The sequence below is a fragment of the Ptychodera flava genome, chromosome 20, assembly GCF_041260155.1.
Source record: "Ptychodera flava strain L36383 chromosome 20, AS_Pfla_20210202, whole genome shotgun sequence".
NCBI lineage: Eukaryota > Metazoa > Hemichordata > Enteropneusta > Ptychoderidae > Ptychodera > Ptychodera flava.
In genome coordinates this window covers 18,045,452-18,072,202 of record NC_091947.1, presented here as the reverse complement: position 1 = coordinate 18,072,202, position 26,751 = coordinate 18,045,452, and the positions used below count along the sequence as shown (strand labels likewise).

Sequence of the window (26,751 nt, the reverse complement as noted above, 5' to 3'; positions counted from 1 at the left end):
TTAACACAGGAATGGCGGCCATTTTGAATTTAAAATATCAGTAAATGTTACATAATTTGTTTCACTAGTACCAAATTTTCCACGGTGACCCTTGTGTTTTTTATTTTGAAAAGTAATTGTTTAAAGTTTTGTTCAAGAAAGTTTGAGCTTTAAGTTTAAGTCTTTAAAGTTGGAGGTGTGTACTGCCTTTAGGGAGCCCTATAATTTGAATGGAAGGATTTTGGAATAAATCACTTGCACACAATGTCACTGTTCACCTTTATTGTCTAAAATAATTTCTTTAACTTCAGATTTGGAGTAAGGTGATGGTGTAAAGCTTCTACCATAAAGTGATACTCTAAAATGTGTCTGGGTCATCGCAGAGGGCTGTTCTATCTCATTTCTTACGGTAAACGACACATTGCGTCTCCGAAATTGCCACCGTAAATTTTCACATGCCAAAATTTATCACCAAAACAAGCAGAAATTTTAAATTTGTTTTGTTTAACCATCCTAACTGATTGTGAGCTGATCTGTAGATACTTGACATACCTTGTCTTTACCGGTTGGTTTAGTGGAAGAGCTTCTCCGATCACCACTTTTCTTTCTCATCCAGCTGAACCAACTGTAGATGGGAAAACAAGAGCACAAATAAGGACAGGTTTCATACTGGACTGTACTACAATTCAACAACATCATATACAGGGTATATCTATCTATCAATCAATTGATCGATCAATTTATTTTTTATCTAACCCTTTTATTTCTTAAATTATTTATTTACGATAAAAACAATAATATGCATTATGACCATTAGACAGACATAGTACTATAATGAGAAAGATTGGACACTGTTTTCAGGTACAATGGAACAAAACATCATACAGTAGTGGTGTGTTGAAAAATCTACATCGCTGATCTCCAGTGTAGATGGGCCAGGTAAAGATTAATATCTCACGGAAAATTCTCTATCCTTTACCTTGAACTCTCCTGTTCTGTTTCTGTCTGCACCGACGGTTTGAAACTTGAGGCGGCCAGCGACTGGGTGAACTGAGTGTAGGGCGTTGTGAAACAGCTGTGGTACAGACCAGGTTTCATGTTGGATGTCAATCTGGTAGCCTTGCCCGGTTTTCTGCTCACACTGTGGCTACTGGAGCTCTCCCACTGGCTACCAAGGTTGGTGGAGAATAGAGCTTTCAACAACTTCAAACGGGAAAAAGAAAAAAATGTATGTTTATGAGAAGTTTCTGTATGAGAAGAATGTAGCTTTATGTTTTAATGTCATAGGAATTAACACCAGCAAGTTACTTGGAGAAGAGGACTCTCCCAAATTACTGTGTAAATAATAATTTTGAACAAAATATTTACTTTGAAGCAACGTCATCGTGGAAAAAAGACTGCAAGTGTTCCAAAGCATTACATGTACATATCAAAACAAAGCACACACAATGAATTACCACTGTGACGTTTTGCACTTTTTTGTGGTAATTTATCTTCCCGTATACCTTATGTGTACTTGTAAATTCCTACGATCATTCACTTCAATAATTTAACATGGAGGATTCAACACACTGCTTATTTTCAAGACTCCTATTCACTGGTATATTGTAATCTGTTCTGAATGTTTAAGGTTCTTTGATTAAACTTTAACGTGAGCCAGCCTACCTGTTGGACAGTCAGTATCGTCGCTGTTGGTTCTCTTTGCACTGTTGATTTCAGAAAGCCAAGTAATTCCTCTGAGTACTAAAAAATAAAGTGAAATGTTACTTTTAAAATATTATTATCTATGAATAAGAAGGAAGTAGTTTCATATAGTAAAATTATTATAAAGTTTCTTCCCTTTTTAAAATTACCATGACTTCAAAGAGAAACAAACTTTTACTGATTTCTCTTGTTCATCTACTTGAGTATTTCTCAGCCAACTCTTTGAAACAAAATAATATACAAATTAATTGCGATTATATTTACACATTTATGGGTTTGTAATGACATTATTTACATGATCAGAAGAAGGGGATCGTCAAGTCAGTGCAACTAAAATTACAAATAACACCATTTGTTGTATTTAAAAACAATGTCATTTTTATAAAAATTATAAGGCTGTACCTTGCCAATTTCACTGAAATTAGCAAACTCTAGGAGCTGAGCTAGGCTTTCCAAAGCTGTCTTCAGAAGACCACCAAATTTCTCAGGGCTGCTTAAATCTAGTGTGATCTGGAAAGATAGAGCAAACAAGAGGATGACATTTGTACAGAATTATAAAATCTGTCCGAATGAACCGAGCACATTCCTCATGACTGGTGAACCTTCAACAAAACCTCAGAAATATCATCTTCTGTATTATATTATACTTTATAAAGTATGACAACTAATATATAATATCCCTTTCACTGTCACTTGGGAAAGGATAACTGGACTCTTTAAACCATCTGTCAATGTGAATTGGTCCACCTTCAACCACGGAGTAAAATAGGGACAAATCACGGTCTAATTGTATGTCTGATACAGAGTGATCCATTTGAAGGGACATAGCACTGACCTTGTAGTTGGAATGGGCACCTTTCAACACTTCATACAACCTCATGTACTGTGGAAGATGAAAGAATGCTCCAAGCTGTGTTTTACTGGATTTGATATCCTTGCTGTCTTTCTCCGCGCCGTCGTGTTTCTCTCCTGCCGGTGGAAATTGGGAGGTTGGATTTCAAATGGATTAATAACATTTGTGATCACTGTGCCCATAAGACATGTCAGTGAATGTGTGTGGGGAGGTGTGTCTTTGCAATAATGCTTTCAATCATGCTTTTAACTGAAAAGTTTGTAAGTCATATAGGAACTCCAATTGAGTCATCCCAGTCATTGAGTGATACAAGGATTATCATCATCAGCGTTTCAGAGATAGCTACCGACCTAGACACCATCGAAAAGCCATCAAAACCACCAACATCTTTTTCATGACATCTTATTTTTGTTTTGTCGATGATTTGATGTATCATGAAGACATTTTCATACTATCTCATTACAGAAACACGTCTATAAAACTGGTTGTGCATTTCAAAACAGCTGTCAGTCTTATCATTAGAGTCATTCCGCAGTTATTGCAGCTATCCAGACTCCCTAGTTATCCTCTCACATGACATTAGATATTTTAATTGTCTTCGTCCTTTGTTCTCCTTTGAAAGTTGTATCCAGCTAATCAGTTTGTTCAAAGGTAAAGCTGCTGACAGACTTTCCCCTTTTAAAGTATTTTCTCCTCAAGCATATTCAATGAAAATTACAACCATAAAATGCAATTATGGCCTGTCATTGAACTTACCGAGTTTAGCACTGTCTTTGCTAGGAAGTGTTTTTGCCGGACTGAGAGTCGGAGCACTGGTCTGTTCCGGCACTTCTTTCTCCTTGCCTTTGGTTTTCTTTTTTATTGGACTCAGAGATGTTCCAGTTGGTAGAGATGGCAAGGAAGGCTAACCAAGGAAAAAACAACCCAAAGGATTTCAATAGACTAGCTATACATGTATCTACTGCAAAATGGCAAGAAATCTTCTAGGGGAGGAGACAATAGCAGAATAACGTTTTAAAAAAACTGTGAAAAGACGCTGAAAAATGTGTAACTATCATGATTTTTTTAAGCACTATGTGAACAGTGATATAATGAAGGATATATTATTATTATTTTGGAAATTTTGATGCATGTGAGTGAATGTAGACAGTCATACAGTATTTGGTGCATAATTTTAGGTTAATGAATATTCGCCCTTGATAATAAGTTATTATCATGTGATTTGTGTTCTCAAAAAAAGCATATCAATACACTTTGTATAAATAAATACCTTGATTTAGGAAATCCAGCCTTTGCTGTATTCAACAGCTAAAAAATTCAAAAAGATTACAGGCTGTTGAGTTTTCCTCTGTAAGATTTAAAATTTTTACTTTTTTTTATCCATACAGAGAAGTCAACATTTGCCCTACCTGTATCTTGGGAGGTCCTGGTTGGGTCCCTTCAATAACATGAGCACACACGTTGAGCAATCTGGCCAAATGTTGTAATAACTGATCAGCTAGGGGGACCAAAGACTTGTCTTGAAACGCTGACCAATTACTGACTTCCTCTGAAGACTCAGCCTGGTTAGCTTTGTCATTATTAGTCCTAAGTGACTTGAATGCAGCACCTGAAAATTCAACAAATGGTTAGATGCCATATTCAGGTAAACATGGCCTAAAGCCATCATCTGACCCCTCAAAAAATCAAGTTTTGTAACAATTAAGGTTATTGGTCAAGGTTCTTGCTTTAAATTAAATCACCAACTACCGTAGAGTATAATTTGTGCCTAAATGTTTGAAAGTCAACTAAGATTCATTTGTATTATAAGGCTATAGCCGTTGACAGCTTGAAATTTAGAAACGATTGCGTTAGTAGTCAGCTAGATTTGTTCTGTGTATCAGACAAAGTGATGCAGCACAAATTTGTATACAAAATGTTTATGAAAAGAGTTTACTGTAAAACACACTGACTAACCTGCCATGAGATTGCCTGCTAGGAGCAATGCATCTTGGTGAGTTGACAAGTCCAAGGGCAATGATGATGAAGTCAGCAGTGACAAGATCAGAGGCAAAACACCTCCACCAGATCCAGTATTCAGCTCTTCCAAGCTGACAGTGCTCGTGGTACTGCCACCACTGAAGATAAAAAAATCAAAAAATGATTGAAATTGGGTAAAATCCTTGTTGTAAACTTTTTGTTTCACTTTCAGCATTATCACTTATGACTTAATTGCAGTGTTGACAGCTTTGTGTATTTCATTTGGTGTACAAAAGCTTACAGAAATAAACATATTTCTTTGTGCCCTTGTGCATGTGGTTTTGTTCGTACCATGGTCCATTTGGTTTAACTCATTTATCGGCGTTCTTACCTGGTGATACTCGCAATGCTACCACTGCTGAAGGTTCTTGGTGTCTGTCTGTGGACCCTGTTTGCCTTGGAGCCATCCTTCGGTGAGAACGTGGTGATACTGGCACAGGACCAGGCACTGGCAAACTGGATGACTGGGAATCGAATGGATAGCTCACACAAAGCATGACAACAACCAGACTGGGTGAAAACAGAGATAGAGACCAGAACGACTTGATTAGAATTATCAAAAACATCCACAATAAAGGTATAGCTGTGACTAGAATTTTCATGACAACGACGTCACAATACATCCCTACCCTGAATCTATCCTGATTCTCCCTAAATAAATGTACCTTTAAATAACCACATTTCACTTACCATGAGATGTCTCGAAGTGCAGGAGTTCATCGCCTTCACCAACTTATCCACGACCCTGGACAGCGCCGACTCCTCGGTGAATGCCGGAGTGAATGAATGATCCTGAAATACGGACATCTCCTTCATGGCAGTGGTGTGCGTGTTGGTGTACGGTGCCTGGTCCTGTAGGACTGGCTCCAACTGATCACAGGTGTAATTCTTGGCTTTGGTTATCACTGGGTCGTGTTGTGGGTGATCCATGGCATAGAATAGCTTAGGGACAAGCCTGAAAGACAGGAAATAGCCATGACCCTGGGAACTACTCTCCCTGGATGATGATGAAGATGATGGACTACAAGAAGGTCAGTCAAATAAAATGTTCATGGAGAAAGCTAACAGAAAGGCGAATTACTGTACTAGTAAATGGAAAATACTTCATTTATTGAAACAATGAAATGGCACTGAAAATTAAATTCCTGAAACAAATTATTCATCAAAGAGAAGGAACATCTTGAGGAAACACTGCTGTGGGAATACCAATTCACAGTACATAACTATTTTCTGTGCACAGACAAAAAGAACACACTATTTATTGCCTTATTTGAACTGGGTAATTACTCTCACTTGGGACATACAGGGTGCTAAATAACACAGATACCAAATGAGAGAGAAATACCAGCAGAAATTTCACATTTCAGTGAAGAGGAAATTGCAATTTATGAAGAATCAAATTTATGAGGTTTTTTTTTTAATGTCTTGAAAAGTACAAAATTGCTAATCTTCTGGTTCACCCATGGTGTCACTGGCTTCTCCTTCACTTCTTTGATTGAATGACTTAACCCTTTCACCCCCAGTTCCCTGTATACAGGTCCAACTTTACCATAGAAAACAATGGATTTGGGACAAACCATGGTGGTGAAAGGGTTAAAAAGGGCAATTAAAATCCAAATTATTGCTTGACAGATCTGGTATCTGAAAGGCTATGGTGAGGTCGCACGGGATGCGTAAACTGATGAAGATTGACTCACTCAACAATAGCCTTAGATGCTGCGTCTCGGACTCTTGAATCTTCATCTCCAAGCAGCTTGATTATCACTTGTTGCAGAATTCGATCTTGAAGATGAAGAAACTGAAATCATGAGGGAAAAGGAAATTTCAAGGAAAAAATTCTGAGATTGAACAGTGACAAATCATATCTGTGCTTATCGGGATGAATATTTCTTTGGTATGATAGAATTTGTGGAATCTAATGTATTTCATTTCATTGTGGTGAGTTGTGATAAAACACTACACAGCAATGCATATACAGGAAGCTTGTCAGTGTGAAAGACACCTAAATATGGTTGAAAAACCATATCCCTGGAAAAATGTGCAACAATATCCTTAATAACATGTACAGTTGAAATTTTAAACACTGAATAGAATGATTAGAAATTATTCAATTTCAATTGTTTATGTTTATCAGAATGCTCTATTGTAATAGAAACTATTCATTTTCTTTTCGATGAAGAAAAATTTGTTAATTTTACATCTCTACATTTATTCATAGAGGACTGATGGAAGAAAATCCAACAAAGTTCTAAACTTTGTTCAAATGGCTCAGTCACAGGTATTTAAATACAATTAAATCTATTTACATTCAAAGTTTTGAAAAACAATTTCCAAGCAGGTAACATTCCAAGGACCATTGTGTCATTAGAACTAAACAGTCCAGCTGTACTTGAGCTTTGATGAGCAAAAACTACATGTTTTATTAAATGCACCCATAATATAGAAAGCCAAAGGAATCAGAATGAAAGCTCTGAGCTGAAGTATTTTAATGATTAAATGCCCGCTGAGATACTTTACCCCAAAGAAGTGATGATCTCCCTTCTGTACGTCAGTGAAGGTGTTCTCAAGAAAATATACAAGTCTGAAACACAAAAGCACATATCATTACCAAACAGAATGTAAATACATCTAAGAAATGCTTCAACGACCATTAAGTGATTGAGATCAGGTATTTTTAACGATGCGACTCAGGTTCAAAGGTCAATTTTAGCAATTTTTTTTTTATTTCAAATTTCGAACCACTGACACATGGTCTTTCTTTTGGGAAAGGTGTTGGGTCACATCGTACCGGAAATTCCTGAAATATTACTAAAATGGCAAACTATCAGCTTCACCGCGTGCCATTATTTCCCTTTTGTCTTAACGGTCGCGGATTACCGACCACGATATCTTTGATAAACACGCAGAGATTTGTATAGGCTTTGCGGTAAAGTGCGCATGCGCTAGCTTCAACGTTAGGCTCAGCGTTTTGAACTCCTCATGTATCGGTACGGCAAACACGTCGACCAGACCAAAGCCGGCGCTCCGTACCGTCGAAAGAGCAAGTGAGGTCCACAAAAGCGGACCTGAAAAAGACGGCAACGTGCGCAAAGGTCAATTCAAATGTAAAACAGTCCGACTTTGGCTCATACTCCCTGCAATAACGATCAAGAATGCAGTGAAGAGTAAGATTTGGCCGAGGACGCAGACGATAACGGAGACGTGCTCAGTTCAACAACTATGAAAGTATTTGGCACGCTGCTTTTCGAACATATTAGGCTATGCTGATTACATACCCGAGTCCAAAATTAGTCTGAGCGAGATGAAACTTCTGTTAGTTGCGATAATTTTATCACTCTTGCTGTACATGCTTGGTGTTAGTATCGTGTTCTTTTATATTTTTAAACTCGAGTTTTCTATCGTGCAGTCTTTTCGTGTCTGCTGAGAAACCTTGAACAACACCGTACCCGACATCACGCGACATTTATGTCAAGGAGTTTCCCAAGCCAGTGCAGGAGTTCATACACACATAATGTAGATTCACAAGAGCAAGTTCACCGATCTGCTAATTTTTCGAAACGAAATGCAAATATTTTTTTTATTTCATGCCTTTTCTTTCTTTAAATATAACCCAAAAATTAAATTACGTCAAACGTGAATTGCGAGGGTTCACAAATGATTCTTGTGTGTGTGTTGTCTAAACTTATCAATTACCCGCAGACTCCACAGCTGCAAGCTGGACCTCAACACTGAACGTAAAACAAACCGGCTCAACTTCTAGAAGTGCTGAATCTAGCAATTTTTGCTATATGAGGTCAGTCATCGAAAGTTGACTAAAAGTAAAAATCCGAAATAATTATGTGTGCCCTGGTATTGCGCCAGTCGAGTGACTCCACTGTAGACTAGTCGATACTCTGTCTCTCGGAACACGCTGTCGATGACAGCCTGCACTGTTCTACGCTACGGCTGATTATTGTTAGTTTGATAAAATCGGTTCAAGAACACATATAAATAAAGTTTGAAAAAATAACACGAGTCAATCTCTCCCGTCGTAACGAAGGGCGACAAGTTTGCAGTGCGGTGCAAAACTAAGAAATACGACAGACATTTTATGTTGTCAAGAGTTACGTGTGTTCGTCTCATCTTGAGGTAGGAAAACTAGCAAGTGACGTCCCATTCGCACAGTGTCTTCGCTAACATGAACTTGACAATCACTTTTCACAAAGAACATGCATAAATTGCCGATCGCGAGACAGGAAGTAGGCAACTTGAGTCAAGAACAAGTGAATGCCCGACGCGATCACGCGACGACAGCACATAAGTCTCGATCGGATAGACTTTTTTACGCAAGTTTCGACGTCTTCGTCTTGACTGTGAACTCTGGTAACCAGATTGTAACCGTTGAGACAACAGTATACAGTTAATCTACTAGTTAACGTTCTAAAAATGGATTAAATCGCTAAGTACCCCTCGGTGTTTGTTGTGTAAATACCACCCACTGCTAGCACTAAGCATTTGCCAGTTCAGTGTATAATTTCTTTCTATTTTCACACGATCTGCAATCCTAAACATATTCAAATTCCCAAAACTGACTCTAAATATTTCAACTTAGTCCTGGTGTTAGAAAATTCGCAGAAAATAGTGCGCGAGTCGGACTTCTTGGTCACAATGTGTGACGCATAGGTCGTTTACACAAATCGTCGATTTTCTCAGTTCCGTTTTTGGCAGTGCGTACATTATTCAAATAAGTATAAGTCGGCGGCGCCTGGACAGACTAGCCTGATTTTTCATCTGTGGACAGTGAATGAATATATCTGAAAGACCGTGTCTCAGATTTCCGATAAAGGGCCTGGAAGTGAAGATATTTGACAAACGTGAACAAAGGCCGATAATTTATGCAAAAAACGTCAAGTTGACACTTTGAAGGTGCATTGTGTGAAAACAAAAGCGAATTTCAAAAATCTGGGACAGGGTTTTTTGCCCAGTATACCAAGCCGTCGATTGCCGTAAACAGATCACCAAGGCCGATTGGAGATTTGTACTTACACTTTTTTGAGTAAAAAAACTAAAAAACACGTGTTTTTGAGTAAAACAGCCGTATGCGCACTGTTTTTAAAAACTAACAAATTTTCTGAACTCTTCGGTGACCGAGCAGATAAAAGGTACCACATGTCGGGTGTGTGACCAAGTCTTCTTTGTGAAATTGAGGATTGAAAATAAGTGACAATGAACCTGAGTCGCTACCTTAAGCACAAATTTCACATTTCGTACAGTTATTTTGCATAAATCTGCTTTTGTTTGGTGACCATCACAGAGTGAACTAACATGCGGTGAAAATGAATGCCAATTTGAAATTAATATGGCATAAATGAATAATGATAATGATAAATATTTATGACAGGAAATGACAATTTTTTTTCGAAAAAAACTAACCGAAGAAGTAAAATTCCACTTTCTGTAAAAGCATTGTACGATAAACTGGGGAAATATTTTCATAAAACAGATTTCTGAAGAATTCTGACAACACAATGCTGAACAGTCGTCCACCATTTGCATCTAACTTTGCATGTGCTGAAATAATTGTGATTTTCAAGAAAGGAGAAGTGTAAACCCACACTGAGTCTCTTGTTATGAACCATCCTGAGTTCTATATCTGTCTTACAATATCTCAAGTTCAAGGAATAACATAGTATAAAGACAGCAGAAAATGTTTACTCACATAAAATCAATTGAAGATAGCACATCAAGAAGTTTGACTTTAACAAGCCAGTAGTTGTTGTTACTGAGGGGCAGTAAGGCCAGTATCAGCTTCAAACCCAGCTCCCCATGGACAGTATTGCACAAATGAGACAAACACAACTGGAGTAAAGAAAAAGAAAACAAACAAACATTAACAAACCAGAATATAACAGATTTTGAGCAGTAAAATATAATTCAATACTGCACTTTGGAAAAGTGTAAATTCTGTGCCAGTATTATTTTTACCTGCGAAAATTCACTTCAAAAGTTGTTTGTACTTCATCACAAAATTATTCTTGAAATATTTTTTGACAATTTCATTCCAATATCTTTGTGTAGACACTTATTTTTGCTTGGAACTCAGAATAGTCATGCCAAAAACTTATTGCTATAAGTATACTGTATTGAATGCCCCCTGAAAATTTACAGAAGCGAAGTCCTAGTCATCGATTACCAGCAGTATATGTTAGTTTCTTGTTCATTGTAGAGAAACTTTAAAACAACGACGTGCTCTTCTCAGAAAAGTATTTCGTAATGAGTAAACGTTACATGTAAACAGTGTTCACCTTGATTGCAGAACATAGATTCCTACTGGCACTAGATGAATCATCACCCAGGGCAGCTACAAGCAAAGACACAAGGGACTCCACAGAACTTTGTTCTGAAATTACATGAAAAGATCATCATTAATTATTTCATTCAGCCACATCTTGAGTGATGGATATGATGAAACAGGCTTGCTTTAAATCCTCCCATTCCCTTAGATTTGGAAAAACAATAAAACTCTGTAAGAGAAACCCTTATCATGCTTTTATAGTCCATTATGTCGCCATCATGTCAAGTTGGTTAAAACCAGTGAGACATACATAGTCGCATATGTTGCATTTTAACAAAGACTTAAAAATTTGAAGGCCCTGAAAACAAAGATACAGTATAGTTTGTAAACATGTTTTTACTGACTTCATAAGACGCAATAACATACCATGCCAAGTGGGAGAAAATATGAGTAGGCTTTGGCTCAACAACGCTTTATAATGACTTGGAAAATAGGGAAGTGACACTGTCTGGCAGGAAAAGGATTAGGGTAGAATAAGGTACAATAGGTACATTTCTCTGCTGAAACGCAAATTGTCATTTAAATGACCTTTTTTCAAGTTCATCATGATTAAATATGGTTCAAATGCATTTAGTGGTATTTAATTTACAAACATCTAACATACAACTATGTAACTTTTACTACCAAGCTAAAAAGAACATTTCCACAACCACTCATTGAACTTATGAGTCAAATACTGAATTGTTTCCCATAATACACAGGGCATGCATTTAAAAGTATTGATGACGCTGCATGTACCTGTTTGGAATAGTTCACATGCTGACTGTATCCCAGACTCTGGTTTAAAATTGGATTCCACGATCATGGCTCTGATCAGCTGACCAATCAGAACAGCCGAGTTTCCTCGGAGTTGAGGGTCATGATGATTGATGTATAGAACGACGTCTCTGATTAGCTGCTCATCTGGCGAAAGAAAAAACACAAAAGATGTCATACTTGACAAGCTCATCAAGTTGATTTGGCCAGTGAAAGTTTCAAATACTGGAAATGCATTTTTCATTTGAATTAGTTTTCACTACACAAATTTTGTCATAACGCTAGTCTGTCTAACATTTCAATTTAATGATACTAACTACCAAAATACTTGAGGTGTCAGTGGTGTCAACTTTGATCACGGAAAATGTGACCACAAAAGACAACTTTCACTGCTTTTTGACTCTCTACAACAAAGGCGGAAATGATACAACAAATATTAAAGGCATTATTCAAATGGATCAACAGTTGCGTTGATTGCTCTCATAAACTACCAGAAATGTGTTTACAGAAACAAAACATTCTAGTTGAATGAATGGATAGATCGGTTTCTGCCATGATCACTTACAGTAAAGTGAAGTGAAGTGAATTTATTTTCACCAGAAATACGTAGACATAATATATACACGTGCAAAAGAAGACAAAGTAATCACAAAAGTCATGACGAAAAAAGCCAGCACACTACACCAGAACAATATGTGCAATAGCTATGAAGGGAATCTTTTCCAAATTTCTGTACAAATCAATTTCAAACCTTACCTTCTTTCTTTTCTGCGGCATCCTCTGTTTTGAATAGTTTGGCAAAGAACACCTTTGGGTAAAGGCTGATGGCATTGCCCACACATGCAATTGCCAGTCCCTTGACACTCACACGGACAAATCTGTCCGGAGTCAGGCCTTTGCTGTAGCCAGTCAGGAGGTAAGACGCACACATAAGCCTTACACAGTGTATGAGCGGAACATTGTTGTCGGTGTAGTTGCCGATGTCACCTTCCCTTATCCGGGCAGTGCTGGATAAGGTGGTGCTGCTACTCCCGGAACTGTTGTCCCTGGAATGTGTGAAAATATCCAGCTGTTCCATGCTGCCGGCTTCTTTTGGAGTGGCTGATGCACTAGAGTCCGGTGTCCTGGCTCTTTCCAAGGAGGGACTGACGCTGACTCTGATATCCGTACTGCTACCCTGTTGTGAAACGCTTTCTCCCATCAGGGACGGTAATTTCTGATCAGTCTTGGTTTCTTCACCAGAGCTCTCTGATGTTTCAAAGACCTCGTCATCAGCCCCGGGCGAAGCATCCTCCTCGTTTTCTCCGATGGCAACGTTCGAGTACGACCCAGTGTCTTCATCTGTCTGAACAATCACCTCGCCATCATCAGGAAAGGCGTCGGAATACCTGGTCTCCTTGTCCGGCGTTTCTGACTCGGCTAGGAGTTCCTCCCGTGCTGCTTCCGCAGCCATGCTTTCCGACTGATCAGAGGGAGACTTGTCCAGCTGTTGTGTGGCATCATCTTGGAGTTCCTCAAGCCCGGAATCTTCGTCCCCAACCTCGGATGGCAGTCTGTTGGCATGACCTGGCAAGTGTAGATAGAAGAAAGAGATAAAACCAATGAAAAGTGAGGACACATGGAAAACTGGAATGAATCTTCCTAATATTAGTAATTTGTTTGTCTTTTATGAGATGGTATCTGTCATAACAAATGGGCAGCAATATATGAGTACCCCTAGGATACTGTTGAATAGTGATATGGCTTACCACAAACCCAGCATTCTTCAGTCTTGCTGAAAAGTGAAACTGAACTCTTCTCTGTGCAAATGTTATAATATATATTTTTTAATCACAATTTTTCATCTCTGCAATTTACTTTTTTTTCTTGTTATTTTTAAAACTATTCGTAGCATCTGCATGTCAGTGTGAAATAAACTGAACATTCTCCAAGTGATTGGTACAGTGCTATGAACAATACTGTACAAGGCAAACATACATCCTTCATATCATTTTTATTTCTTTTGAAATTATCATTGTGTTAAAATTTACAGAGCCATGACCAATATCATATCTAGCCCAGTCTCAGACATGTAGATCTATACATTAGTGGTGTATCTATCTTAATTTTCTTCTCTTTTACAGGGTCCATACAATCACAATCACTCAAATTTCAAAGTCTTTTCAGGACTTTTGCAGCAATTTTCAAGGACGTATTGAGGTCTAAAATACCATTTTTCAGGTATCGTTATTACGATATATCATTATAATTATTCTATATCATTTTACATATCATTTACATGACATCATGATGGAGCATTAAATAATTTTCAAAACCACGGGTGGCTCAGCAATTTTCCAGGACTTTCAATTTCATTTTCAAGGGCTTTCCTGGAGTGTATGGACCCTGTTTTACATTTAACTTATTTCATTACCGTCCAAATTTTCTTCACTGGTGTTCTGCCTGATGAGAGGGTCGTGCCCACTCTCCACAAATATCGTTTTCCTCTTGATTCCGTTCGGTGAGAGAAGCACACTCAACAGTGGCGGTGGAGGGGTGCGCAGCAGCTGTTGTAATGTCTCCAGGGACGCTGTTACAACATTGTGGTCTATATTCTGACTATAGTACAAAAGTAACTCATAAATCTGTTGAAAATATGAAATAATGATTTGAATCAATGTAAATTATTTGGGAAGAAACTTTCGTAACATTAATGACTTAACTTCAGGTACATTTACATCTGGTATACATCTATCAGTGTGATTGTGCATCCGGTTAGTTCAACAAGTTCATTACAGATAAACTGTAACTCTTGACCTATGCAGGAAATGCTACCTAGGTTTCCCTGGCTATGCTCCAGTTCCTTTAATTATGACACCATAGCAAAGACATCAGGAACAGAAGAAACGTTTCCGGGTTCCTAATAGAAGTACTGGTACCATATATGAATCTGTTGCCAAACCTTCACAAACACTAGTACTATCGACCAATGTCAGATAGTTCGGAATTTGCATACAAGTGAATAGTGGTGAATGAATAATATAACCACACTGGTATGCATAAATTATTTAGACCACAACCCCAAATTGCTTCCTGTGTTGACATTCCACACACAACAAAAGACTCAAAACATGAATATCAGTTGCAGACACACTGCTGAACAAAAGGATAGGCTGTAATTATATTCAATGCCATTTCAAAGATGATTCTTTGATGATAGTGTTTCTTGTAATTAACTCCTTTCCTGCAAGGTTCATCTGTCAGTATCACTGTCAGGTCAAGTGTTAACTCCATGGGGAAAAATAATTTTCAATTTCAATTAAAAACGTGAATATTTTTCTTACTCCAAGAGCTTTAAATGAGCCCCCCCAGCACCAGATCAGAGAAGTATTGGAAAAGTACGTCTATCACTATTAGATCAAGTCAGTGAAAATCACAATGTTTATTTATGTATTAGGAAAACAAAAGTGGGTGTCAGGGTTATTTATGTTTTTATGGACATTCAAACAATTACAATATATTGTGTCTGACATAATATATATGCTTAATTGTTTTTTACCAACTTGATCTGTTTGTTATTGCCAAGTATTACAGCCAAGGTTCAAAGCTCAAATTTTTCATTAGATCATACGGACTGAATCCAAGTAAGTATTTGTCTCTGTTCATCTCAATTAATAGGTAATATGTGCCTAAAAAGTGAAGCTTTAAACTCTTGCTGAAACTTTCCTCAGTGAAATTTTCAACCATACTCTTACCAAATCATGAATAAAATTAAACGGTTACTGTTCAACGATTGATACCAGAGAAACATTTTATCGAACATTTACTGATATTTGAAATTCAAAATGACCAAATTCACTGCACTGAGAAATACAAATACCTGTATAAGCTGTTCAATGCTGACACCAGTCTCCTGTTCTTTCCTTGTGATGCCAAAGCTTCCTTTCAGGCTGTGATCTTTGTGATTGGGGTTTGCTAGATGTGGTATGACGTGTCTGAAACACAGCAGAACGCCCAGCAAGACATGGGACTTCCTCTCTTCATGCACTGGAACCACCATACCTGAATGCAAGATATCAGTAAAATAGCTAGGTTCTAGTCTGTATGTGTGTTTTCACAGACAAAATTTTGGCTGAGTTCTGTTTTTCTTTCTAAGGTGGATAAGGAATTTGCTTGGGGAGGGAAGAAAAGGAGAAGTGAGTGCTACATTTGGCATAAAGTGAGACAAAGATTCCCTGTAAAGTAAGCTAAATTTAACTAGAGTTTGTAACCTCATAACTGCAAACAGTGTATGTGAATATGGCAAGTTACTACAGAATCCCCAATGTTTCATAAGTCGTAGCCTGTCATTTCAACATTCCTTCAACAAAATATTATTTGATATTCTTAGAACACATCTCAATGTGATAACTCATTCTAGTGTCATGAACATTCAAAACCCATAAAGGATGGTGCATGCCAACAGACAACACAAATTTCACTTCCTGAAGTAACCCCACTGCAGGATTTTGAATGTTCGGATGGTGCTTACCTAGTAAGACATTGACAAGCCATGCAAAGAACATGGTGGGTTTTCTGGAATGCTGACATATAGCCGATAGTGAACTTGCTGCTGTCCTCCTGGTGGCTGCTGAGGCGGATTTCAGACTTGGCAAGAATGTTTTCAAAAGTAACTGAAACAATGAAAGAAAAATTCAAACATATCAGAGAAATTTTCACTATGAGGGCAAATATTCATAATAAAATAGATGGCTCAGACAACTGTTATGCACTCAAAATTGAGGGTTTTTTCACACAGAAAGGTGATGTCAAATTTATCAATGATGTCTAACTCAGACACACGATCAGCCTGACCAATGAAAATAAAGGTCTGTATTTGCATTAGTGCATCTACTTCGCTATTGATAAATTATTACAATAGGATGCTGATTAAAAAATGACATGCTTTACTGTGTTTCTACCCTTACATGTTGACTCAAATGGATCAGATACTTCTGATGGCAAAATTTGCTGACGTTTCATTTCCCCCATGGTCAGTTTTTCACAAAAGACAATTTCACTATAGACAATGGGTTAAACCCAGAATTTGAATAGACCACTGTACAAAGAGAAAACCATATAATATAGATAAAAGTGTGCGTTTATCCACATGCATTTGTTTATCCCTCTATAACATGCATATTCAATGTCCGCCTTCTACCATTGTATTCATAATGTGTAAAATCTCATTCATGAGTGGGCTCATCACTTCATTTAGAAATAAAAACTCAGTATTGTAAAAGCTGTATTGTAGGCTCACATCTATATTTTACAAGGAATGTACATACAGATACCTAAATGATCATGATTATCAGAGTCTGAAAAAGCATTGCACTTTCACTTCCTTCCATAACTCTTCCATCCCCTCCCCATTCCTGTACATGTGTTGACACTCACCATTAAAAGCAATGGGCTTGGGCCACACCAATGAGGTGAGGGGGCTAATCAGGATTTTTTAATGCAAGAATAAGAATTATTTTGGAGGACAAGATCAACTATACAGGAAATTTAAAATGTCTGTTTGACCCACACACCAAATGAATCTCAAAAATCAAAGGTTTTCTGGTACAGATTATGCATACACAAGATCTACTGTTTTCCTCCAGTTTTACAATTACGGACATTATATACATGTATTTGATACTGGTTGAATTCATGTTATTAATATCCTACTGGAGTAGACAAGAAAATACATCCACAAAGATTAACTGGACTGTCAATAATTAGTCCATTCTACACAGCTGAGTAGGTAAGCTCATTTACCTTAACTTCTGTATCATTAGTAAAACTACCCAGGACTGGTAAAATTTTATTCATAAAAGTGCCAAGCGATTCCTGTAATACAAAGAAGGATAAATAAATAATAACTGCAAATCAATTACAATATCAAATGGATAAAAAAAAAACATTTTAAAAACGGTTATATATGTCCCCTGGAGCCAAGTAAAGCCAAACAATTGTTTGGCAAGAATATACACAGCAATGTTGGTGAAAGGTGTTCAGAGTTGACAGATACTCTGTGACAGTAGTACTAAAGTGCAAAAACTATTTACAAATTGGGTGGGATTTTAAAGAATCCATAAATAACACATTACTGGTTGCAGGCACACTGCTTAAAGCAATATCTGATCAATTTTGTCCACAGACAAAGCAGTCTGGTAGGATTTTGCAATAAGCTCCAAAGGCGGTTTGGTTTTAGATTGACAATAGCTTGCAGAGTTCGACACTACTTTGAATGGGCAGTACTGGGTAATAGGCTTACACACGTGCTGGCTTTAAATCGACTATACAAACGACAATAATCCTACCTCAGGGCGGACTACTTATCTTACCTGTACAGCTTCTTCTGGACGCCTTGCTATCCTCTGTACACATGGTACGAGATTCACCACATACGGCCGGCATTTTTGAGGCCGTATGAAATGCGCTAGGTCAGCAAACCTCCAGAGGGCAGCACGCAGACTTCTCGACGGACCATTCTGCACAAAACATAAATCAAGTAGACTTTATGTAAATATTTATATCTTCTCAGCATTTTTGTCAGAGTGATGCAAGGGTCAGACAGATACCATACACAACTTATCTGTCCACTCTGGATTGTATGTAGATGTTTGTAACATTTCTTCTCTGTTGCAAACATCAAATTCACAAACATGACTTATATAGTCTACCACAATCTGAAACTTAGTTCAAAAACAAACAACATGCGAGTAAGCAGCTACACTTCAAGTGATGAAAGATGCAGTAAAAATAGTCTGTTTTATCAACTTTTTATGTTTTCCTGATTGAAAACTGATGTAATTCCTCTTGTATATAGGATACAGTTCATTGCATTTACCCTTTGACCAGAATCAAGAACATTCATGTAATTTGCAATCTACAATCATATGCAAAAAGTGACATCATTTATGAATTATCTTTACAGTGACAGCTTCAAGTACACCTCTTCCTGTTTTCAAAAAATAACACAGGATTGATAATTACCTTTTTGATTTCTTTATAGAGTTCCACTTGGAGTCGTCCCAGATTTGTTTCAAGCAAACTCTATAGAAACAATACAGAGTGAAAAGGCACATTTCAAAAATACTATGTTTAATTATAGAGTATCCAATCACTATAGAATATCCACAAGCATACCATGTAATGCTGAAAATTGTATTGAATATTGCTGAAGTATTCAAAATTCAAAAGCTGCCATCGAAATGCAACAGATGTACGTGATATTATGACTCACATGGTTGTCTAGTTTCCACAAAAAATTGAGAACTTATGAGGTAATGCACATCAATGTGCTGTACTTGTAAGTTTAAGAGCCAAAGATGTATAAACTGTGTAACTATGTACAAAAAAATTATATTTCTCTGAAAATTGCCAAAAAATTTACCATATATATGCAGTTTTAACACAACCACAATATATTTGCACTTATGAATATTACAGAAATAACATTAGATTTGACACATACAATCTGTATAAAATGCAAGCAACTATTGAAAAGCTTTATGATATTACAGGGAATTTGAAACATTACCCATGATTAGGTAATGCCTATGATTTGAAAATCATTTAAATTATTTGCATCTTTACAAAATTATCTTTGATTTCTTTTATTTTTGGGAGAAATAAACATAGGGCCAAAGTCCCTGAAGCTACTATAGACATGGATACAAAATTAAGTATTTCCTTACTGTATGAAATTATCTCACTAAGGTCATCCTACGGACAAGTAAACTAAATATTAAAGCTGTCTGACCAGCGGTTTTGAAAGAACAAGCAACTCAACAGTTGACAGAGCTCTGTTGAGTTATGTAGAGAATAACCTTTTGTGATACATGTATTGATGAAGAAGGTGGATATCTTTGATTAACATTGTGAGTTCTGTTTAATAAGTTGAGACTGTACATACTCAGAGAAAGCACACTGAAGAGACAAAGGTTTGAAACTTAAGAAGTTCAAGGTCATCAAAAGCATTATAAGGAATCATGTTACACTTTCATTGCACTGTTTACACAGATTGCATAATTGCTATAAATAGCACATGAGGAATCTTTATACAGCCCAGCTTTACCATAAAAACCCTATCACTTTGACCACTCTTTTAATTGACCACTCTATTTTTTCCTCAAAAAGTAATTTTATTTTATCCTTACCAAGTCAACCATAAATGGTATTAGAACTTTCTCTATCTCTATCTCTATCTCTATCTCTATTGACTATTTTGAGCAATTTCTTTTAGATAACATACAGGGCACAATAAATGACGTTCAGAATATGTCAAAGTTGGGATTCAGGAAAGTTGCCTTTACATGTTTTAATCCTCCAAGATGGTTTCACTATGAACTGTCAAAAAAAGTTGAACTTTCTGATAATTCTACACTAAAATTATTTTGGCTTTGATGATTTCCTAATAATTCAATATTTAAAATCATATTAATTATTTTTTTCTGGGTGAATTGATAGGGTTTATACAGTACAAGAATTACATACAATGTAAGTCAAATTTTGACCAAAAATGACAAAAAATTCCTTAAAAATACAGATTTGCATATTTCATTACAATTTGAACAAGTCTAAGTTGGGTTACCCCTAGGGACCTGTATACCAAATAACAAAGCTGTCTGACCAGCGGTTATGAAGAAGAAGATTTTTTACCAAAAACACCTTTTTTGGCATTAATTTGCCTATTTTCAACAATATCAAAAAATTAAAAAAAATAGTTTCTCAAAATCGTATTTTTCATCTACACAACAAATATCAAATCAGTAAGTACTGCGGTTCTCAAGATATTTGAGTGGACGGACGCCTCACAAACGGACATACATACATACATACATACATACATACATACATACATACATACATACAGACTGACGACGGACGCCGGACGGATACCCATCCCAATAGCTTCTATGACTATAGTCTATAGGAGATATAAAACCTGAGCAATTTTCATCAGAAGTAAAGTTGACATTTAAATATTGGTAAATTCCTTTGCCAGTTTAGCAAAACTTATGAAAGTCTAGAAAGACTGCTGCAGGCAACAGGGCCTCGTTCTGTCTTGTTTACGTTTTCAGATTACTGATCAAAATTGTGATTGTATACATAAACAATCAACATGAACATTTTATTCCAAAATGAAACACCAAAGTCATTACCAAACAGACGTACATGTCAAGAGAATTAGAGCTAATGAAACAATGAGGAGATATTGTTAAGTGTGTTCATAGTGATGTACAGTGTCAGCCTGTTGTGATATTTGTGTGCTTTCGCTGCAGAAAAAATCAAGTTTTACCACAAAATTAACACTGAAGATACCGACACTGCTGATATTATAGGGTTATTCACAAAATACGGCCCTGTATGGACGAGGGCTCAGTGAGTGACGTATTGGACGAGCCAAAGGCGAGTCCAATACGTTACTCACTGAGCCCGAGTCCATACAGGGCCGTATTTTATGTATAAGCCTATTATTATACACCTCCCTCCATTAATCATCCGTATAAACTAATTCTATGGTAAATTTTGAGGGATGCAGCACGCGCGATATGAGTGGAGCGCGCGCGATTGTTGAAATAAAATTGCTACAAACCCCAAACAGGCGCGTCGCGCGTCTCCCGTATTCGGGACTCCGCGTACTATACAAAATACAGAAAGTTATTGGACGGTCAAACTCCCATAGGTTACGGCAGTAGGTGTATAATAATGTAATATACAATTAAGACATGTCATTGGCAACCTTACATACCAAGCACATCTTTAACCTGTTCACCCCTGATTGCCTATGAACAGATCCACACTCACCACTGATAACAATGGGTTTTGGTTAAACCATGGCATTGAAAGGGTTAAACGGGAAGTTACAGGACCGTGGGCGCACAATAGTGGGATTTCTGATGACGCAGCCATTTGCATACATGGGGCAGTAGTTTCTGAATTCTCACAGCATCGCTTTGACCATGTGATAAATTTGAATAATCATGATGGGCACTTTAGTGACATATGCAAAGAGGGGTCAAATGGTCATACAGGGAACACATTTATGTGTTCTCCGACCAAAAAACGGAACATTTTTTCAGATTATTTTCGAATCAAGTTTAGTCACTATGTATTCACAGACATCATATGCAAGATTCAAAAACAATGAACGCCTGAAACATGGCAAAATTATTGGATTCTGAGACCAAACCCGGCATGTCCGATCAGTAGCGTGGCTTTTTCACATTTGCATAGATTTACGATAATCCAGCTTTTATAGGGGAAGTTCCTGTTTAAGCAAAAGCATTACACAGTTCAGATGATGGTTTTCTGATTGTGCCAATTCAGCAAATATGAGCAAAGTTCAGCACATACAGGAGGAACTTGGAAAAATTCTGATTTGAGTAAGTGAAACAGGCAAAAACACGTACATACTCATTGCCATGTAAATGTACAATTTATTTTCATAATGAAATTAGCGACAAATGTGACTAATCAGATTAAATTACTGACTTACCTTAATTGTTCTGTTCAGACATTCATCTGCATTCATTCTGACATCTGGCTCAGGGTCATCGCACGCCACCAGAAATGTCTCCATGGAAATACCCAAAAATTTGGGAAAGTCTGCCACCGGTCTGTGTAAAATGAGACCAGATGTTATCAGGGTGGACGGTAATTGTAACTTTGGATATTTTCAATAATTCAATAATCTTATTATTCCTTTCTTTATAGTATGTTGAAATACAGAGTATTAGCCTTGCAAACACAATACAAAGTGTAGAATATACAAATATTGTTGACAAATGAAGTTCAGTTCAAACTAAACTAATTCAGTCGTCAACAATAACGTTAAACACTATTACTCATACAAAGACTTATTTGACAAGCTGTACATGAGGTATTACAATATGATTTTGGGAGTAGTACAAGCACAAGTATTTTGTGAGCAGAACAAAAATAAAGGACAACACATCAAAGGTTACAGTAAATGAAGGCTTTAATTCAACTGTGAATGGGTTTCACAACTAGACAATGATATCCTGTGCTGCCATATCCATATACACTGTTACACTGGTTCACATTTGTACATTCACATTCGGCAAAATCTCAGCTGTATTACTCTGATAATATGTTTCATATTTACGATGATAAGATATACAACGAAAAGGGGAAGTTGTTTACATTTTGATATTGTCCATTCAGGTTTAGAAATGTCAGAAATCATAATCCCACTTGCCGGAAAAGATATTCATACTCATATACATTATACATGTATCATTGTGGAGCTAATAATATGTGGAGGTGAGAATATTGCTAGTTTAACCCACTCAGGACTACAGCTGGTTAAAAAGGCTTGTGTCCACTGAACAAAAGCTGTTCCTGAATGTATGGCAAATGTAGGTAACACGGTGGTAGGGTTCAAACTAGATGGTGCCATTGTAAAATGTCACTGGGATAATTGGTGTCAATGAAACGACTGAACTCGGCTTCAGGTAAAACTAGTACAATGAACTCATAGCAAAAAAAACAAAACAATTTTAACATCTGAAAATTGTGTGATGAATAAGAACAATGTCAATATATATCATGAGCAAACCTATGAGTCAATGTGCAAGCTTCAACATTACTGAAACAGTTTGCAAACATTTTTGATGAATTATTCATTCTACAGAAAATATCATTTAACAGACATTTTGAGTTGACCAAAAAAAATCACTTGTTTGCAATATTAGTAATGCAAGATAAATTTCAACAGAAGGACAGTATTCTAAAGAATGGTGACTAGAGCCAATAACAGGAAGACTGAATTTCTGTAGAAACCAGCAAAAATGTTACAGTACACATATATAATGATTGCCTGCATGGCACATTACAGCATTTTCATATTTCCCTTTTAATGTTAGTTTTGGATAAATAATTTGCTGATATTCGAAACTGAAAATAAATAACAGTGTTGTGTTACACTGAATCTGATTTTCAAAGAAAGAAATACGGTCTTCACCGAATGAATTTATCACCCCTTGTGATCAAATGCCACAGTAGATGATTAGTTTCAGACAAAACCTATTTCTCTTAGAGTAAATCGTATGACCCAAAAGAAATCTACACTGAAATGAACATGCGTGTAATAAATGCGTATTGAGTACACTGTAAATTATGAAGTATGAAATGTCTGGCGAATAATCTTGAAATTATTTCACCCTATATCGTTGACATAATGGAATGCTGAACACATACCTGAATGTTGCTGAACACATGGCGTCTGCAATGGTTGTCAGATGTGACACTCGATCTTTCTTGGTGATACTAACTTCCTTCTTCCTGTAATAGAATTACATGAGAACGTAATGAGCAAGTATGACGCAGTGTTATATCGCATTTTCTTTTTTTGCATTTAAGTCTTGGGGATTACAATCAGACAAAGAAATGATGATTGCGTAGATGTTGATTGGTTTAAATCTTTTTTGTCAAATGCAGTCCTGAGAGGGACAACAAGAGAGGACAGTCATCTTCCAAGTTTTTATTTATTCCAGCATATATCATGCCTTGATTATCCTTTTTTTCGCCAACCAGCTTCATCTGTTGCTATCAAGTCAAGTTCATTACAGCCAGTAAACATATCTGATATCATTTACATTTACAGAAGTGACCATTTGAAGACTCCTGAAAGCAAATATGCTTTTTAGCAACTTATTTCACTAGGCATATATACCGAAATACTGGGATTTTCACAGACTTGGCCTGATGATAGTTACAGTCACACAGCAATGTGTGTCACAGAGATCTATGGGGTACCCTGATTGTTGTGCTGTTCTTGAATGACTTGTTCTGAATAGGGTTACATTATATCTTGATGGGCTCAGCATAACATCATAAGTCTAATACATAGACAAAAACATAGAGGAGGCCCCTTCACCAAAGACAGACAGACAGACAGACAGACAGACAGACAGACAGAAGCCTCAGACTGACCACATGAGCTCTCATTGGTGTACATATGTACATATATCACAGAAACAGTTACAAAAAAGAAACAACATGATTTTCAGAGCTTTGGTCAGGACCAAAATGTAGAGTACCGGGTACGTGGGTTACAACTAAGATAAGAGCAAACACCTCACTGTCTGGATTGTGAGAATTCTTTGATTGGAAAAAATTTAGTAAAATCTGTGGATAGTTACAGTGTTTCTTCTTTAGCAGGATATTGGGCAAATAGAGCATCTCATGGAAATGTCCTATTAACCAAGGCAAGGTCTGAATTTCTTTTTTTCATACAAATTAATTATGATACAGAAGTTTGCCTTTGTCTACCATAGGTGACACTCCATTTAGCCGCTCATCAACAAAAGAACAAAAAAAAAACAATGTTGGATTTTAAGAATAATTCTATGTTACAACACCCTTGGATTTGTCATTCACCTTAAAGGGACAAAGTCAGCCATTTTTCATGAATTTTTGTGTGATTCAAGATACTACTTATATTGTTTGACATGTTGAAAGATACTGAATGAATGAATGACCATGCATACATTCGACCCCAGTTTTCAACATGATACATGAAACCATCCCCAGAAAGTATTAACGGTCATGAACAATAATTCTTTTTCGCGATGGTTTCATTTAATTTGTCTAAAACCGGGGTCAAACATATGCATGGTCATCCATTCATTCAGTATCTTTCAACATGCCAAACAATATAAGTAGTATCTTGTATCAAACAAAATTCATGAAAAATGGCCGACTTTGTCCCTTAACAGTAACATAAACAATGCAGCTTCAGTTCCTTTTATAATAACAAATGGAAAACTCACTATGGATATTGTGTGGCTCAAAGTTGTATGTTGTCTTTAGATCAGGGTGATTCTCCCCACCCAGCGTATCTCCCTAGCTGCAAAATTGTAGCTCTACGGTGAGGCGGTCGGTGAGTTTTGGTTTTTGCGACATCGCTCACCAGTAGAGCTACAATGCCGAAGGCCCTGTAGCATACAAAATAAGCGTGCCACACATGGCGCGGCATTTTCATGTAAAAACCCACATATTTACCGCATTTGGTCGTACCGATTTATCACTACTGAAGACTAAACACTATACTACACTAACCTTGCCGTTTATGGGGTTTGGTATTAGCACAGACACGTCGATCGCGTTCATAAACATTGAGCGTGTTTCTGGGAGCCGCCATTACCGGAAGTTGGTAATGGCGGCTCCAAGAAATGTTTTTGGAACGCGATCAACGTATATGAACAAATACCAAACCCCATACACGACAAGGTTAGTGTAGTATAGTGTTCAATCTTCAGTAGTGATAAATCAGTATGACCAAATGCAGTAAATATATGGGATTTTACATCAAAATGCCATGCCATGTGCAGCGTGCTTATTTTGTATGCTTAAGGGCCTTCGGCATTGTAGCTCTACTGGTGAGCGAGGTCGCAAAAACCAAAACTCACCGACCGCCTCATCGTAGAGCTACAATTTTGCAGCTAGGTATCTCCCCACATGTAAACTGTGTGTGCTTAAGAGGGGCTTGGACCAACGTGGTCGTTTAATGGAAAGCGCCATTCACGAAAATAAGCTGTTGGTGAGAAAATGACAGACGAGAGAGCTATTGGTCTTGGGAAGTTCATGACCGTCATGACAGTGACGATCAAGGAAGAGCATCATCTGCATCATGAAGATCCGGTGACAGGATGCATTAAATCAACTCATGTTGATGCTCAATAGCATCTTTTTGACACGCCCTACCCTTCTGCAAAATTAAATTTGTTTTGAGACATTGCATTTGCTTTTCATCTCAGCGAAATTTGGTGTCGACGATGTCTCATCAAATTACATCGTATTTTTATCAGCCAGATATACTCACTTCAAAGGCACTCCTCCAGGTGCGACACCTGTCCCAGTGGGTTGTCCGCTCTCATCAGGGCTTCCACTCCCCTGCTGGAAAGCTTTCAAGGCCTCAAAGGCCTTTACCAGCTTTTCCATATTTGCCATGGTTGACGACTGCTTTTACAATCTTCTTAAGGTGCAGAACATAATAAATTTTGTACTATTTTTCCGAGTATTTATTGACCGTCTCCGCCATGTTAAATTTTTCTTACCCAGAAATCAC

General features: G+C 37.2%; 1 protein-coding gene across 2 annotated transcripts in view; it reads right to left on the bottom strand.

The window, feature by feature from the left end:
• The window catches only part of LOC139120210 (huntingtin-like), a 55,878-nt gene extending 29,136 nt beyond the window's left edge, over positions 1–26,742 (bottom strand). For both annotated transcript variants that reach the window (XM_070684407.1, XM_070684408.1), the window contains exons 1-25: positions 26,506–26,742; positions 23,880–23,963; positions 22,156–22,276; positions 18,648–18,707; positions 17,996–18,142; positions 17,427–17,498; positions 16,156–16,297; positions 15,505–15,686; positions 14,059–14,269; positions 12,402–13,211; positions 11,628–11,792; positions 10,840–10,934; positions 10,254–10,393; positions 7,073–7,136; positions 6,253–6,353; positions 5,246–5,510; positions 4,887–5,065; positions 4,493–4,653; positions 3,946–4,145; positions 3,293–3,440; positions 2,519–2,652; positions 2,086–2,193; positions 1,645–1,722; positions 959–1,182; positions 532–604 (exon numbers count right to left, since the gene is read on the bottom strand). In XM_070684407.1, coding sequence (XP_070540508.1) covers positions 532–604; positions 959–1,182; positions 1,645–1,722; positions 2,086–2,193; positions 2,519–2,652; positions 3,293–3,440; positions 3,946–4,145; positions 4,493–4,653; positions 4,887–5,065; positions 5,246–5,510; positions 6,253–6,353; positions 7,073–7,136; positions 10,254–10,393; positions 10,840–10,934; positions 11,628–11,792; positions 12,402–13,211; positions 14,059–14,269; positions 15,505–15,686; positions 16,156–16,297; positions 17,427–17,498; positions 17,996–18,142; positions 18,648–18,707; positions 22,156–22,276; positions 23,880–23,963; positions 26,506–26,633 — 4,092 coding nt within the window. In that variant the 5' untranslated portion in view covers positions 26,634–26,742. The remainder of the gene's footprint in view (positions 1–531; positions 605–958; positions 1,183–1,644; positions 1,723–2,085; positions 2,194–2,518; positions 2,653–3,292; positions 3,441–3,945; positions 4,146–4,492; positions 4,654–4,886; positions 5,066–5,245; positions 5,511–6,252; positions 6,354–7,072; positions 7,137–10,253; positions 10,394–10,839; positions 10,935–11,627; positions 11,793–12,401; positions 13,212–14,058; positions 14,270–15,504; positions 15,687–16,155; positions 16,298–17,426; positions 17,499–17,995; positions 18,143–18,647; positions 18,708–22,155; positions 22,277–23,879; positions 23,964–26,505) is intronic.
• Between the last annotated feature and the right edge of the window lie 9 nt (positions 26,743–26,751).